Source organism: Mustela nigripes, chromosome 3 (assembly GCF_022355385.1).
Source record: "Mustela nigripes isolate SB6536 chromosome 3, MUSNIG.SB6536, whole genome shotgun sequence".
In the NCBI taxonomy this organism is placed as follows: domain Eukaryota; kingdom Metazoa; phylum Chordata; class Mammalia; order Carnivora; family Mustelidae; genus Mustela; species Mustela nigripes.
In genome coordinates this window covers 94,315,259-94,329,400 of record NC_081559.1, presented here as the reverse complement: position 1 = coordinate 94,329,400, position 14,142 = coordinate 94,315,259, and the positions used below count along the sequence as shown (strand labels likewise).

At 34.7% G+C, this 14,142-nt stretch overlaps 1 protein-coding gene across 1 annotated transcript in view; it reads right to left on the bottom strand.

The window, feature by feature from the left end:
• ZRANB3 (zinc finger RANBP2-type containing 3) overlaps positions 1-14,142 on the bottom strand; it is a 334,039-nt gene that overhangs the window by 295,997 nt on the left and 23,900 nt on the right. The window contains exon 2 of the mRNA XM_059394390.1: positions 12,051-12,218. Coding sequence (XP_059250373.1) covers positions 12,051-12,211 — 161 coding nt within the window. The 5' untranslated portion in view covers positions 12,212-12,218. The remainder of the gene's footprint in view (positions 1-12,050; positions 12,219-14,142) is intronic.

Sequence of the window (14,142 nt, the reverse complement as noted above, 5' to 3'; positions counted from 1 at the left end):
TTTAGGAGAGAAAAGAAAACAATGAAAGCAATTAGGCTATCATCAATGATACCTTTAAAGAATACAAATTACTACAAAATCATCTCATACTTTTTGTAAAAGCTTTAAATACCACAAAGTCCTCTCTTCCTCCATGCAGACACATAATTAAAACAAATTGTTCTGCCAGCATTTTCAGAAGAAATGAAATAGTTTATTTCAGAACACCATCTATACGAAGAGTATTAACTAATGATAAAGGTAACAATGACAAGTCTAATAATTCATTCAGTAACAGGTTTCTCACATCTCACCAGATTCAATAAACAAACAACAGATAGCAAAATGTCTTGTTCAACTGTATACCGAAAATTTCATATAGTAAAAAGTTTGTCAATTATTTTTAACCATGTAAATCCACATATATATAGACATAAATGCATGTATATAAATAATCATTTAATAAATAGCTAAGTAATGGATATAATACACAGCTTAGTGGAGCACAGATTCAAAAATTTAATGCATGGTTTCTTATCATCTTTGAAAAGTAGACAAAAAAGTGCATGGGCTACCAGAAATATTAAGTATGAAAAACAAGAACAACGACAACTGAAGTCAAATATCTAGAAAGAACACTTGGCTAAACATCTCAGGTAACTGAAACAAAACGAAACAAAACAAGAAGACATAGTTCCAAAGTGAGGAGGACATTTGTATCATAATCAAGAACCCTTTCCTGGGGTGCCTGGGTGGCTCAGTCAGTTAAGTGTCTGCCTTCAGCTCAGGTCATGATCCTGGAGTTCCAGGCTCCAGTACCATGTTGGGTTCCCTGCTCAGCAGGGAGTCTGCTTCTCCCTCTGCCCCTCACCCTGCTCCTGCTCTCTCTCTTCTCTCTCTCTCTCAAATAAATAAATAAAATCTAAAAAAAAATAAAAAAAGGATCCTTTCTTTGCATTACCACAAGAAGAAAAATAGACAGGTGTCCGGAATTCTCCCAGCTCCAGCCAGGCTACAAGGAGAAGCAGAGAAGGCAAGGCCTTCAAAGAAAACTCCCAGATGGGAGGAAGCAAAGTAGGGGCAGGAGTGATAGATTTGCAACATTAGCACTCTGCTATGTTGACTTCTTTTGGCATGGGAAATATAATGAAATAATAAATAAATACATATAAAAATAATGTTGTGGAGAGACTAGGTGTTACATTATTCTGGCCCTCTCTCAGGTGATCTTTTGCAAATAGCAGGCTCAGGAAAAAAAATGTTCCTCAACGAATACAGAGTAGTAACAACAATAAAAAGATCAATTCTATAAATATTTTAAAAAGGGGGAAAAGGGAAGTCAAATGGAAAAGCACACAGGAAAAAAGTACTTATGAAGAGATGAAAATCACAGTCAAACATTTTGCCACAAATTTGAACTTAAAGAAGCAGGGGTGCCTGAGTGGCACAGTGTATGCCTTTTGGTTTCTGCTCAGGTCATGAATGCAGGGTCCTGAGACTGAGCCCCAGTCCAGCGCTGCACTCAGCAAGGAGTCTGCTTATGACTCTTTCTCCCCCTACCCCTCTCCCCTGTGCTCTCCTTCTCTCTCTCTTAAATAAATAAATCTTAAAAAATAAAAATAAAAAATAAATTAACTTACAGAAGCAATCACCTTTATAACTCAAGAAACACAAAGCAGAGGTACAAGACTCAGGGAAGACATGGGAAGAAATATGAAGAACCTAAATGTGAGATTAAGGTCAGAGAAGTAAACAAAAAATAAACATCACTGAAATGAAGACCAAATGGAAGCAGGAGAGAATAGGTACTGCTTTTAAAAAAAAAAAAAAGAAAGAAAGAAAGAAAAAGGAGGAGTACACGTGAGACAGGATTGAAAGAAAATTTTCAATGGGAATAAAGAAACCAAAGGAATTTTTGAGAAAAAATAAATTAAGAAAGAAAATGACAGAAAATACAAATGATATAGATGATAGGTCAAGACAAATCAATATAGGCATACTTGAGGTCTTCAAAGAAGACCTCAAAATAAAAGAACTGAAAACTGTTCTTAAGATAATTCAAGAAAAGTTTCAGAAATTAAAGAAAAAGATAAACTAGAGATTTAAATAATATAGCACAACAAAAAAAGAGACACATAACTGTCAACAACAAGCTACACCCTAGTACTGGATTGCCAAAATAAGTAGTGAGACCAAAAAAAAAAAAAAAAAAAAATCAACCATCTCCAAGGGGGAAAAAAAACAGGCAGCCCTCAGGTTTGTCTACAACAAACAGTGGAACACTAACAATAACATCAGCCAGAAAAGAAACTGGGACTGAGAAATTTCTTACTCAGCCAATTGGTCATTTAGTATAAACTCAGTGAAAAGACATTTTAAATGCAAGAAATTGGGTAACTAACTTCCTTACAGCCCTTCTAAAAGATTTTGAGAAGATAACCCCAACAAAAGAACACTACAAAAACAAAATAGGAGGAAAGCAAGGAAACTACTTAGCTGTTTGAAAAATCAGGGTACAAAAGAAGATGCAGCAGTTACAGACAATGACTTCATAGAAATTACATATCTAACAAGAGGCATAGAGGAGAAAAAGGCAAAGATCATCTAAAGTTGGCAAAAAATATATAATACATATTTCATAGGAACAAACTGTAAATATTTTTAAAGATACAAAGGTGAATATCAAGAAATATAACTTAACCAATTAATATGATGTATGAGAAAGAAGGAAAAGGTAATCCACCAAATGCCACTGTACATAATTGGGAATAAGGAAACACTGCTTAATAAAATGGAGAATCAACTATATTACGCAAAGCTGTAGTTATAAAGATTACTAATGAATTCAAGCCCCAAACCTTGCAGATTACTGAAAGTGTATACTAAACATGAAGAAAACTTTGACATAGTAATATACTTAATGAATCATATAGTGATTATATAGTGACACATTTTTAGGGACAAAAACCTTAACAAATGCTACAATGGCAGAATTAATACCAAATACAGCTCTAATGTCAATGAATGAAAGTGAGTTGGGCGCCTGGGTAGCTCAGTGGGTTAAAGCCTCTGCCTTCAGCTCAGGTCATGATCTCAGGGTCCTGGGATCGAGTCCCGCATCGGGCTCTCTGCTCAGTAGGGAGCCTGCTTCCTCCTCTCTCTGCCTTCCTCTCTGCCTACTTCTGATCTGTCTCTGTCAAAGAAATAAATAAAATCTTAAAAAAAAAAAAAAAAAGTGAGCATAATATTACTTAAAACAACAGACAAACTGAATCACAAAGTGAAATACAAATCTGGAACTTATAAACTCATTTAAAAGAACTGTCTCAAAAATGTTGAAAATAGGAAGATGGTTAAAGGAATGCAAGGAAAATATGACCAGAAAGAAATTGGTTTGGGGAAATTAATTATATAACATTAAATTTGGAATGTAATAGGAAAGAATTAAGTAATTCTGTAATAAGGTATTTTACAATGATAGCAAGTATAATCGTTAATGAATGAAGACTTAACAATAAGATTTCAGCTCCCATGGCTATGGTGGTTTAGAAAGTCTCAGATCCTTCTCTTTGCAAATACCTACAAATGCTAACTTAGGTAAAATACCATCTTTTAAAATGCAGATCTGGCCTGAAGAAAACTAAAAAAATCCACAAATGCCAGAAACAAAAGAGAGTATCAAAACCTGAGTCAAAGGTGAGTGATGAAGCTACAGGCCACAATGAAGATGTCTGCAAACACCATTAACAGGGACTCTTAAGACTTAATAGCCAAACAGAGCAAGGGTAGTAAGGTCTTAAACCTACACAAAGCAGAGATTGGAAATGAGCCTACTAAACAAAACTGAGCCTAAGAAAGCTACAACTTAAGAAAAAATGGAAAAGGTGTGACAATTTAAAAAAAAAAAAAAAAAAAAACAATGGGGGGGGGACTGAAAACAGATTGTTTTTTAAAGATTTTGTTTATTTGACCTACAGAGATCACAAGTAGGCAGAGAGAGAAAGGGAAGCAGGTTCCCTGCTGAGCTGAGAGCCTGATGCAGGGCTCCATCCCAGGTCCCTGGAATCATGATCTGAGCTGAAGGCAGAGGCTTTAACCCACTGAGCCACCCAGGCACCCCGTGAAAACAGATTTATATACATATGGTCAAGCACTTTTTCAGAAGGATGTCAGGGTAATTTATGGGAGAGAAGAGACCTTACTAGAAATGGTGCCAGAGTAACTGAATATCAATATGAAAGAAAACTGAACCTAAAACTTTTACCCATCCCACACACAAAAATTAATTTGAGATGAATCATATATCAAAACATAAAAGCTAAAACTAGAAAGCTTCCAATACAAAACACAGGGACATTGTGATCCTGGGGTAGGAAAAGACTTTTTTGTGGCAATATAAAAAGCATTAACTACATAAGAACTTGATAAAGTAGATTTCATGAAAATTAAAAATTTCTGGGGGCGCCTGGGTCGCTCATCAGTTAAGTATCTGCCTTCAGCTTGGGTCTTGATATCAGGGTCCTGGGATGGAGTCCCATGTTAGGCTCCCTGCTCAGTGGGGAGTCTGCTTCTCCCTCCCTCTCTGCCTCTTCCACCTTCAGGTTTGTGTTCTTTCTCTCTCTCTTAAATGAATAGAATCTTTAAAAAAAAAATGTTTAAGTTCTGTTCATCAAAATGCAAAATATTTATTCCATATGAAGAAAAGCCAGAGTATTAAAAATTTCTGTTCATCAAAGAATACTACAAAGAAAATTTTAAAAGCAAACTTCAGACCAGGAGAAATTAAAATACATATATCTGACAAAGGGTCTTCTATGCAGAATAAAAGAACTCTTTCAAATCAATAATAGACAACATTAAAACATATATAAGACATTAACATATGTTGAAAGATGCCAACTGTAAGGACCTATTTTATATTTTTATATTTTAGCCAGAGGCTTCTATTGAGGCTAAACAATAACATTGTTGTTTAACCCTTAAACTGTCCCGGCTTTCCTTCCCCCAGGGGACTTAAAAACAAGTCCTGGAAACCAGCTCCAGGTAACAAAGCCCAGATACAAGGGTGGGTCAGGCCAGGTGGAAAAAACCAACCAGTGCGGGGATGCAGACTGTCTCCCTAGTTACCAAGGAGTATGGGCCCCGCCCTTTGGGAGCCTTTTGGGCACCAATCCCAACCAAGGGGATAGGCTGGGTCAAATGTCTATAGGGTAAATTGTAACTCAATTGGTCACCTAGCATCACTGTGGAGTTTCCTGTGTGCGTTTCAATCTCACAGTCCCATTATTGGGGCATACCAATAATATAAATATTAATATTTATAAATATTTATAAATAAATATATATATAACCAACATTATTAGTCTTTAGGAAAATACAAATTATAAATCTGTGAGCTACCAGGGTGCCTGGGTGGCTCAGTTGGTTGAGCATCAGACTCTTGATTTCAGCTCAGGTTGTGATCTCAAGGTCCTGGGATCCAGCACTGGGCTCCCTGCTCAGTGGGGAGTCTGCTTCTCCCTCTCCCTCGGCCTCTCCCTCCACTCATGCTCACTCTCTTTCTCTCTCTCTCTCTCACGAATAGATAAAATCTTAAAAAAAAAAAAAAGCAATAGAATTGAAAACATGTCCACAAAGGACTTCTCCATTAATGTTAATACCATCTTTATTCATAAGACTCCCAAACTGAAATCAAACAAATGTCCATCAGTAAGTGAATGAACAAAATAACTGTCTTATATTCAGAGATCAAAACAATATATATGAATCTAAAAAACATGATGAGCAAAAGAAGTCAGACAGAGACACATATAACCTGCATGATTCCATTTGTAACAAGTTCCGAAACAAACTAAAGTAAGCTATGGTACAGTAAGGGATTATAACCCACTGATTATACTAGGAATCCATGAGAATGGATGAATGGATGGATAGATGAATGGGTAGAAACAGAGAAAAAGAGAAAGAGATATTGTTGCAACAGAAGGAAGGACTCTTCCTTACAGTAAAATTCCAATTAATAAATCATTTCATAAATAATTTCAAAAAATTATTTTGAGCAAGAACATGTATAGAAGCTAAATCGAAGAGAAAAAACTAGTTAAAAGGAAGCATATTTACATGGTCTGAACATCTCATGTTAGTTGTTTGTTAAACAGGCAACAACTGTGAGAAGGAAATATAGTAACTACATGGTAGAGAGTATTGTAGTTATAACCTTTGACTAACAATCAAAATTAACACTACCATCTTGAGAAAAAAAAAAGCAACAACCTGCCAGTTGAGGGGCTGATAGATGCTGTGTGCCTTCAAAAGCAATTTCTTGAGAAGGGTAAGACTTCTTTCTCCCTTGTGTAATAATCCAGAATGGACTGTACAAGCTAAATCCTATAATGAGAAAATGTTTAAAAGAATTGCAACACATTATATAAAATACACTGGCCTATATTCAGTGACATGAAAATCTGAAAAACTATTCAACATTCAAGGAAACAGAGAGAGATATCATTAAATGCAATAAGCAATCCTAATTTGGATCCTGCACTAAAAGAAAAAAAATTTCATAAAAGATTGACGATTAAAAACATATACAGAGATAAAAGATTAAACTTCATGAATTTGATGATTGTACTATGGCTATGTTAGAGAATATTTTTGTTCTTAAAATATGAACTATTCTTAAATACTGTAGGTTAAAGGAGCAAGACGTATGTAACCTAACCTCAGATGGCCTTGAAAAAAAATAAATACTACTGTGTGTGCAAATGCACACGTGTGTCTGTATGTGTAGAAAGACACAAGGAGAAAATAATAAAATAATAAAGGAAACGTGCTAAAATGTTAGAAATTAGTGAATCAAAGTAAAGGGTATAGAAAAGTTATTTCTGTACTTTTTTAAAATCAAGGTTGAAATTATTACAAAATTAAAAGTTAAAAAAGTAAACAGCATCAAGTAACCATAAAAAACATATTCTGTTGACAAAAGTCAGCTTACTAGTTTCCTTTCAATGGGGATGAGGTTGATTACAACTTAACTTTACAAATCCTCCCCCCCCAAAATTTGCCCATTACTTAAGTCTCTCAAGATTCACAGAGATTAAGATTACCTAATTATAAAAACAAAAAAAATTTTTTAATTAGCAAATATATCGGGAAATAAAGCATCATGAATAACAAGAACAAAAGCAAAATTAGCCTATAAAGGACTTCAGATATGTAAAGTAAGTATGTTCTAAATATTTATAGAAAGAAAAGATGGAATTAAAACAGGGCAAGAAGCAAGATACTATCAACATAACCAGCAAACAGGAAATGGATATTCTAGGAATTAAAAATACACTATCTTGGGGCGCCTGGGTGGGTCAGTTGGTTAAGCAACAGCCTTCGGCTCAGGTCACGGTCCCAGAGTCCCGGGATCGAGCCCCACATCAGGCTCCCAGCTCCATGGGGTGTCTGCTTCTCCCTCTGACCTTCCCGCCTCTCATGCTCTCTCTCACTCTCTCTCTCTCAAATAAATAAATAAATCTTTAAAAAAAAAATACACTATCTCACATCAAGAACAGAAAATAAAATGTTTCTATTCTCCAATTTCAAGACAGGGAAGGACTGACTGTTCTTTGACATCACTCAGCTAATCTCTAAAGCATACTCTGATACTGAGCAAATACTTAAACACTCCTACTTTTTAAAGCCTCCAAACGTTCCTAAAGTCTGATTCAATACCAACTCTTTGCTTTGTTTGCCATGTTTAAGAAGCACAGTTTCTCCCTTGATTAGCAAGTAATATATTCAGCCTCTTTTTTTCAGCCATAATGAATGGGTTTTGGTTTCAAGTATTTTGAGCGATGGTCTTTTCCTTCAGAAAATCCAATAAATTAATAGCAAAATTTTCAGTTTAGTAAACCAAGAATATAAGTAAACAACAAATATCCAAATAAAGCATAGACATTTTTTTTAAAAAAAGAAGAAAACAGTAAGTGATATATAGAACACAAAGAAAAGGTCTAATATAGGTATAATGGGAGACCAAGGAGAAAAGAAAAGAGCAAAATAGTATCCAAAGAGATTTCAAAATACTGAGTATTCTCCTAGAACTACTAAACAACATCAACCCAGAGATTAAAAAAACTATAAATACAAATCTAAATCTAGGCACATCATACTTAGCAAAACTTTTGGATAACCAAACAAGGAGAAAACCTTATAAACAGCCGGAGGGAGGAAATGACATTTTATAGAAACATCAAAAATACTAAACACCTAGGAATAAATATAATGACATATATGAAAGTTATATACTGAAAACTATAAAACCTTATTAAAAAGAAATTAATTAATGGGAAAATAACTGAGATGAAAATAAATGAAGGGCATTAAATAAATGGAAGAATATTCACATTAATGGAATACTTTACACTGTAAAGTATAAAGTAATACTTAAATACTTAAAATACTTTAAAGTATTTTATTTAATAAATACTTTATTTATTTAAATACTTAAAGCACTTAATAATAAGTATTTAAAAATAAGTACTTTATTTAAATACTTAAAATACTTTATACTGTAAAGATATCAATTCTCCCCAAACTGATCTACAGATGCAAAATTCCATTCACAAGTCCAGCAACTTTTTTGGTGAAAAATGATCAATGATTTCTATAACTTATAGGCAATGCAAAGGCTCAAGAATAGCTAAAGCAATCTTGAAAAAATAACAAAGTTGTAAGACTTACACTATCTTAGACCAAAATATGGATTATTAAATTATAATAATTAAGAAGTACGGTGCTGACACAAAAATTGGCAATCAGAAAAATAAAACAAAGAATCTATACCTGTACTGTCCCATATGGTAGCCACCAGACATGTGTCTAAATTTAAGTAAATTAAAATTTGTTAAAATATGAAATTCATTCCTTAGTTACACTTGCCCTATTCCAAGAACTCAGCAGTCACATGTGGCTAATAACTACTAAATTAAACAGCATATACATGAACATTTCCATAATGGCAGAAAATTCCACTAGAAAGCACTTATCTAGAAAGGCACACATAAAAATTATAAGATTTATGGCGAAGGTCTAATGTTGTAGGGAAAATTTAGTCTTTCCAATAAATTATGATGGGTCAATCAGACACTGATAGACAAAAGTAAATAATACAGTAATAAATATATAATCAACTCTGATCCCCACCTTATATCACATACAAAAATCAATTTTAAGTGGAATGTAGATCTGAATGTAAAAAATAAAACAGGGATGACTGGGTGGCTCAGATGGTTAAACATCTGCCTTTGGTTCAGGTCGTGATCTGGGATCGACTTCCACATTGCGGTCCTTGCTTAGCAGGGAGCCTCATTTTCCCTGTGCCTGCCCCTTCCCCTGCTTATGACCTCTTTCTCTGACAAATAAACTCTTCAAAAAAACCCTTAAAATTAAAAAATTAAAAATAAAATAGTTTTTAGACCTTGTTTAGACCTTTGTTTAGACAAAGGTTTGTGAAATAAGATGCAAAAAGTGCTAGCCATAAAATACACTACCAATAAAGAGTATTTAAGATAACCTTAAAACTGAGATCTTGTGCTTATCAAAAGTGATCAGTAAGAGAGAGAATAAGAAAACCTTAGCCTGATCAATTTTACTTGCAAAATATACATATGACAAAAAATTTGTATCCAGAATATAAATACGACAAAACACTCCAAGAAAACAATTAGGCAAACAACCTGGTAGAAAATGGGTAAGAGATGAACAGGCACTTACTAATAAAGGACAACAGAATGGCCCCTGCATTGGGCTTTCTGCTCAGCAGGGAGCCTACTTCTCCCTCTCTCTCTGCCTACTTGTGATTTCAGTCAAATAAATAAATAAATTTTTTTTAAAAAAGTTATCAAGAAGGGGCAAGAGAAAGATTTCTGGGATGTAGGTAAGGTACTATTTCTTGATCTTGGTGATGGTAAAACTGTAAAAATTCTTCAAGTTCTACACTTGTACACAAGCATAAAATGTAGATCATTTCAAAAAATTCTTTGAGGGGTGCCTGGGTGGGTCAGTGGGTTAAGCCTCTGCCTTCGGCTCAGGTCATGATCTCAGGGTCCTGGGATCAAGCCCCGCATTGGGCTCTCTGCTCGGCGGGGAACCTGCTTCCTCCTCTCTCTCTCTCTGCCTGCCTCTGCCTACTTGCGATCTCTGTCTGTCAAATAAATAAATAAAATCTTTAAAAAAAAAAAATTCTTTGAACACTGAATAGGTAAGTTAAACATATTAGAATAACTGAATCATAATCTTTTATTTTTAAAAAGAGATATTTAAAAGTAGCCATACTGTACCACAGGTAGATGCAAAAAATATAAGACACATTAATGGAAGCATGGGATAGAGTGAAAAGGTAGTTTAAGTCTCATCAACATTGCAGAAGAAAATAAACAAAATGAATGGGTATGAATCAATATTTAAATATATTTTTTTAAGATTTTATTTATTTATTTGACAGATATCACAAGTAGGCAGAGAGGTAGGCAGGGAGAGAGGGAAAGCAGGCTCCCTGCTAAGCAGAGAGCCCAATGTGGAACTCGATCTCAGGACCCTGGGATCGTGACCTCTGAGCAGAAGCTTTAACCCACTGAGCCACCCAGGAGTCCCATGAATCAATATTTAGAGATATGGATGCCTGGGTGGCTCAGTTGATTGAGCATCTGCAACTCAGGTCATGATCCTGGGATCCTGGGATGGAACCCTGCTTTGGGCTCCCTGCTCAGCAGGGAGTCTGCCTGTCCTTGCCCCTCACCACAGCTCACGCTCTTGCTCTCAAATAAATAAAATCTTAAAAATAATTTTAAAAAATCGATAATAGCTGAGATTTTTCCAGAATCAACATGGCACAAATCCCAGATTTAAAAATGCACAATAATCTCAAGGAGAAAAAACAAAAAGAAAACCAGACTGAATAAATTGTTGTTACACCGCCGAACTCCAAAAACAAAGAGAAAGTCTTAAAATCAGATACAGAAAAAAATCAGATCCAAACAGAAAAGACAGATGACCACAAAGGAATGAAAATCAGACTGACCTGTTTTTTTTTTTTTTTAAATTTTCAAACTGACAGAAAATCCAAAGAGAAAACTATAGTGAACAATCTTAACACCACTCATCAAATTCAATGTTAACATTGTGACTGACTCACTCAAAGTCTATCTGAACATATATATGGCTTCTCCTTTTGGGAAAATATAGAAAGTAGGCTGCTATCACAGTTCTTCATCCCAAATTCTTTATCATGCATTTTCCAAGAACAAGAACATTCAACCAAAACACCATTACCTCAATCCATGATAACTGACATTAATTCAATAACATCACTCTAAGAGAGCCCAGATGCAATTTTCCCAGTTATCCTCATATGTCCTCTAAAGCTTTTCTTTTTACTTATCAAGAATCTAATCAAGATTTATGTATTACTTTCAGATGTTTTAACTTTTAGGTCTCTCAATTTAGGACATTCTCATCACTTCCCTTGGTTTTTCAGACACTGTGTCCTATAAAATATCCTATAAAAATATCCCGTATTCTAATCTGGTTTGATTGTTTCCCCATTATCGAAAGAACAAGTATTTCCAGAAAGAAATGTTGTACAACTCCAATGCAGCACATTGTGCCTATAGCTGCCCCACTACTGGCTATACTAAATGAACATTTTATAATTTTTCTCTTTGTAATCTGTAAGTCACCTGTAAAGTAAGTTTTTGAGACTCAAGAGCACACTTTTTAATGGCAACTATGAAAGACATAAGTCAATAGAATACAACCTTCCAAGTGCTAGGAAAAAAGGACTATTAAGTAGAACTATATTGTCAACTAAAATACCATTCAAAAATGAAGGCAAAATGGTATATCTTAAAATTATCTCAAGATGCAATAAAAAATGGGAAGACAATGTACACACAAAAAAAACTGGTTTGCACAAACCTTTGTTGTTTTCATATATATATATATATATATATATATATATATATATACACACACACTCTAGAATTAAATATTTTTAGCATGTCTTGAAGAAAGTACTTTACCTGCCATCTCTTCTGAGGGCAAAAGCAATGCCATCTTTCTGGAAAGGAAGTAGCTTTGCTCTTAGTTTTTCAGGCAAAAAATCCAAGTGTTTATAAGATTCATTTGTCAAACAGGACATCTGAGGTATAAGAGACTTTTTTATCGCATGAACTTTAGGCATCCTGATCCTAAAAAAAAAGAAACCACAAAAGGGAGGGGTAGGGAAATAGCTATTACTGAATGTATTAGAGAATTAAACATAAATAATAATATTAAAGTACTTATCTGTGGCCTGAAATACTAGCTACATAGATATAAAGTGGCTAAATCATAATCCAAAATGATCTACTAAGAAAATTCAAAGCACTAAGTCCAAAATCAGTTATTCAGTGCACAGTGTGGGAATTCAGCATCCTTTATTTCATTTGTATTTCAAACTGAACCATAACATAATAATTATTCTGTTTTAAGCAACAAATTTTTTACTGAAAATTTACAAATCAGCCAGATTTTTAAAACTAAATAATTTTTAAAATAAAGAATGATTAGCTACAGAAAAAGGAATTCTTTTATAATTAAACCTTTTATAGATCCACATTTTCCTATCACACCAAATTTTTTAAGAACAGGATAAAACTGCATTTTTAAAATTATAAAATATGAAGATACTAACTCCAAATTTATAATTAAATTAAACCAATATTAAATGAGATTCATTTAAAAAAATTAGAATGAATTCTTTTTTTTTTTTTAAAGATTTTACTTATTTATTTGACAGAGAGAGATTACAAGTAGGCAGAGAGGCAGAGGAGGAAGCAGGCTCCCTGCTGAGCAGAGAGCCCGATGCGGGACTCGATCCCAGGACCCTGAGATCATGACCTGAGCCAAGGCAGCAGCTTAACCCACTGAGCCACCCAGGCGCCCTAGAATGAATTCTTTTAAATCAAATGAATATAGGGACCCCTGGGTGGCTCAGTTGGTTAAGCAGCTGCCTTCGGCTCAGGTCATGATCCCAGCGTCTTGGGATCGAGTCCCACATCGGGCTCCTTGCTCCGCAGGGAGCCTGCTTCTCCCTCTGCCTCTGCCTGCCATTCTGTCTGCCTGTGCTTGCTCTCTCTCTCTCTCTCTCTCTGATAAATAAAATCTTTAAAAAAAAAAAAAATCAAATGAATATACAATATAAACTCTGCCTGACTGGTACCTTCCTCAACACTGGGTTTCCACAAATGTCATTTTAAGTTTCTCTATGAAAATTTCGTATGTCTATAAATTCTCAGAGCTCTGCAAGAAAGAGTCCTATTAAATCACTGAACTATAAAACTTCTTTAATAACACTTTATATTTAGATTGCAATTTTTCATCTGTTTATATGTAATCTCACTTCATCTTTAAAAAAAATTTGCTCTTTTCTCAATTGCTTGCAGACTTATAAAATTTTACTCCACCCAAAAAAAAGTAATCAACCTCTGTATCCAATATCTAAGAATCTCAAGAATTCAGTGCGTATTTGCTAATAAGAAATACATATTATAGTCCAGGATCTGAAGAAGCAAGGACAACGCCTTCATGGGTCTTACATTCTTAAGGGGGAGACTAAAAATAATGAATAAATGATTAATTACAGTAAAGTGTAAATATTAGGAAGGAACAAGAGAATAATGGCCAATTTAGGTAGGCTGACCAGATAAGGACTCTCCTAGGTGATGCTTACTTAGTCCATAAACTGAAGTATGAAAGAGTCAACCAAGTTCAAAACTGAGTGGAGAGCACTCCCAAACAGACAGCAATCAGAGGAAAGGTTCCAAGCTGAGAAAGGGTTGAGTGATTTTTAGAAACACAATGGAGGCCAATGTGGCTGAACCAAGGGAGAGAATAGTATGAGATGAAGCTACTGAGATAAGCAAGAGTAAAATTAAAGAAAGCCTTGATAAGGGTTTTGGATTCTGTTTTGAAGAATGAAGAACCAGTGCAGCTCTGCCATCCAAAACACTATTAGCCAGAAGTGGCTCTTTGGGTTAAAAATTAAAACTTCAGGCATGATGTGAAGAAGAGACAAGAATGACCCTTGCAAAGAAGGGAGAGAAGGTACCCAAAGGGAAAAGGGGGGGGGGG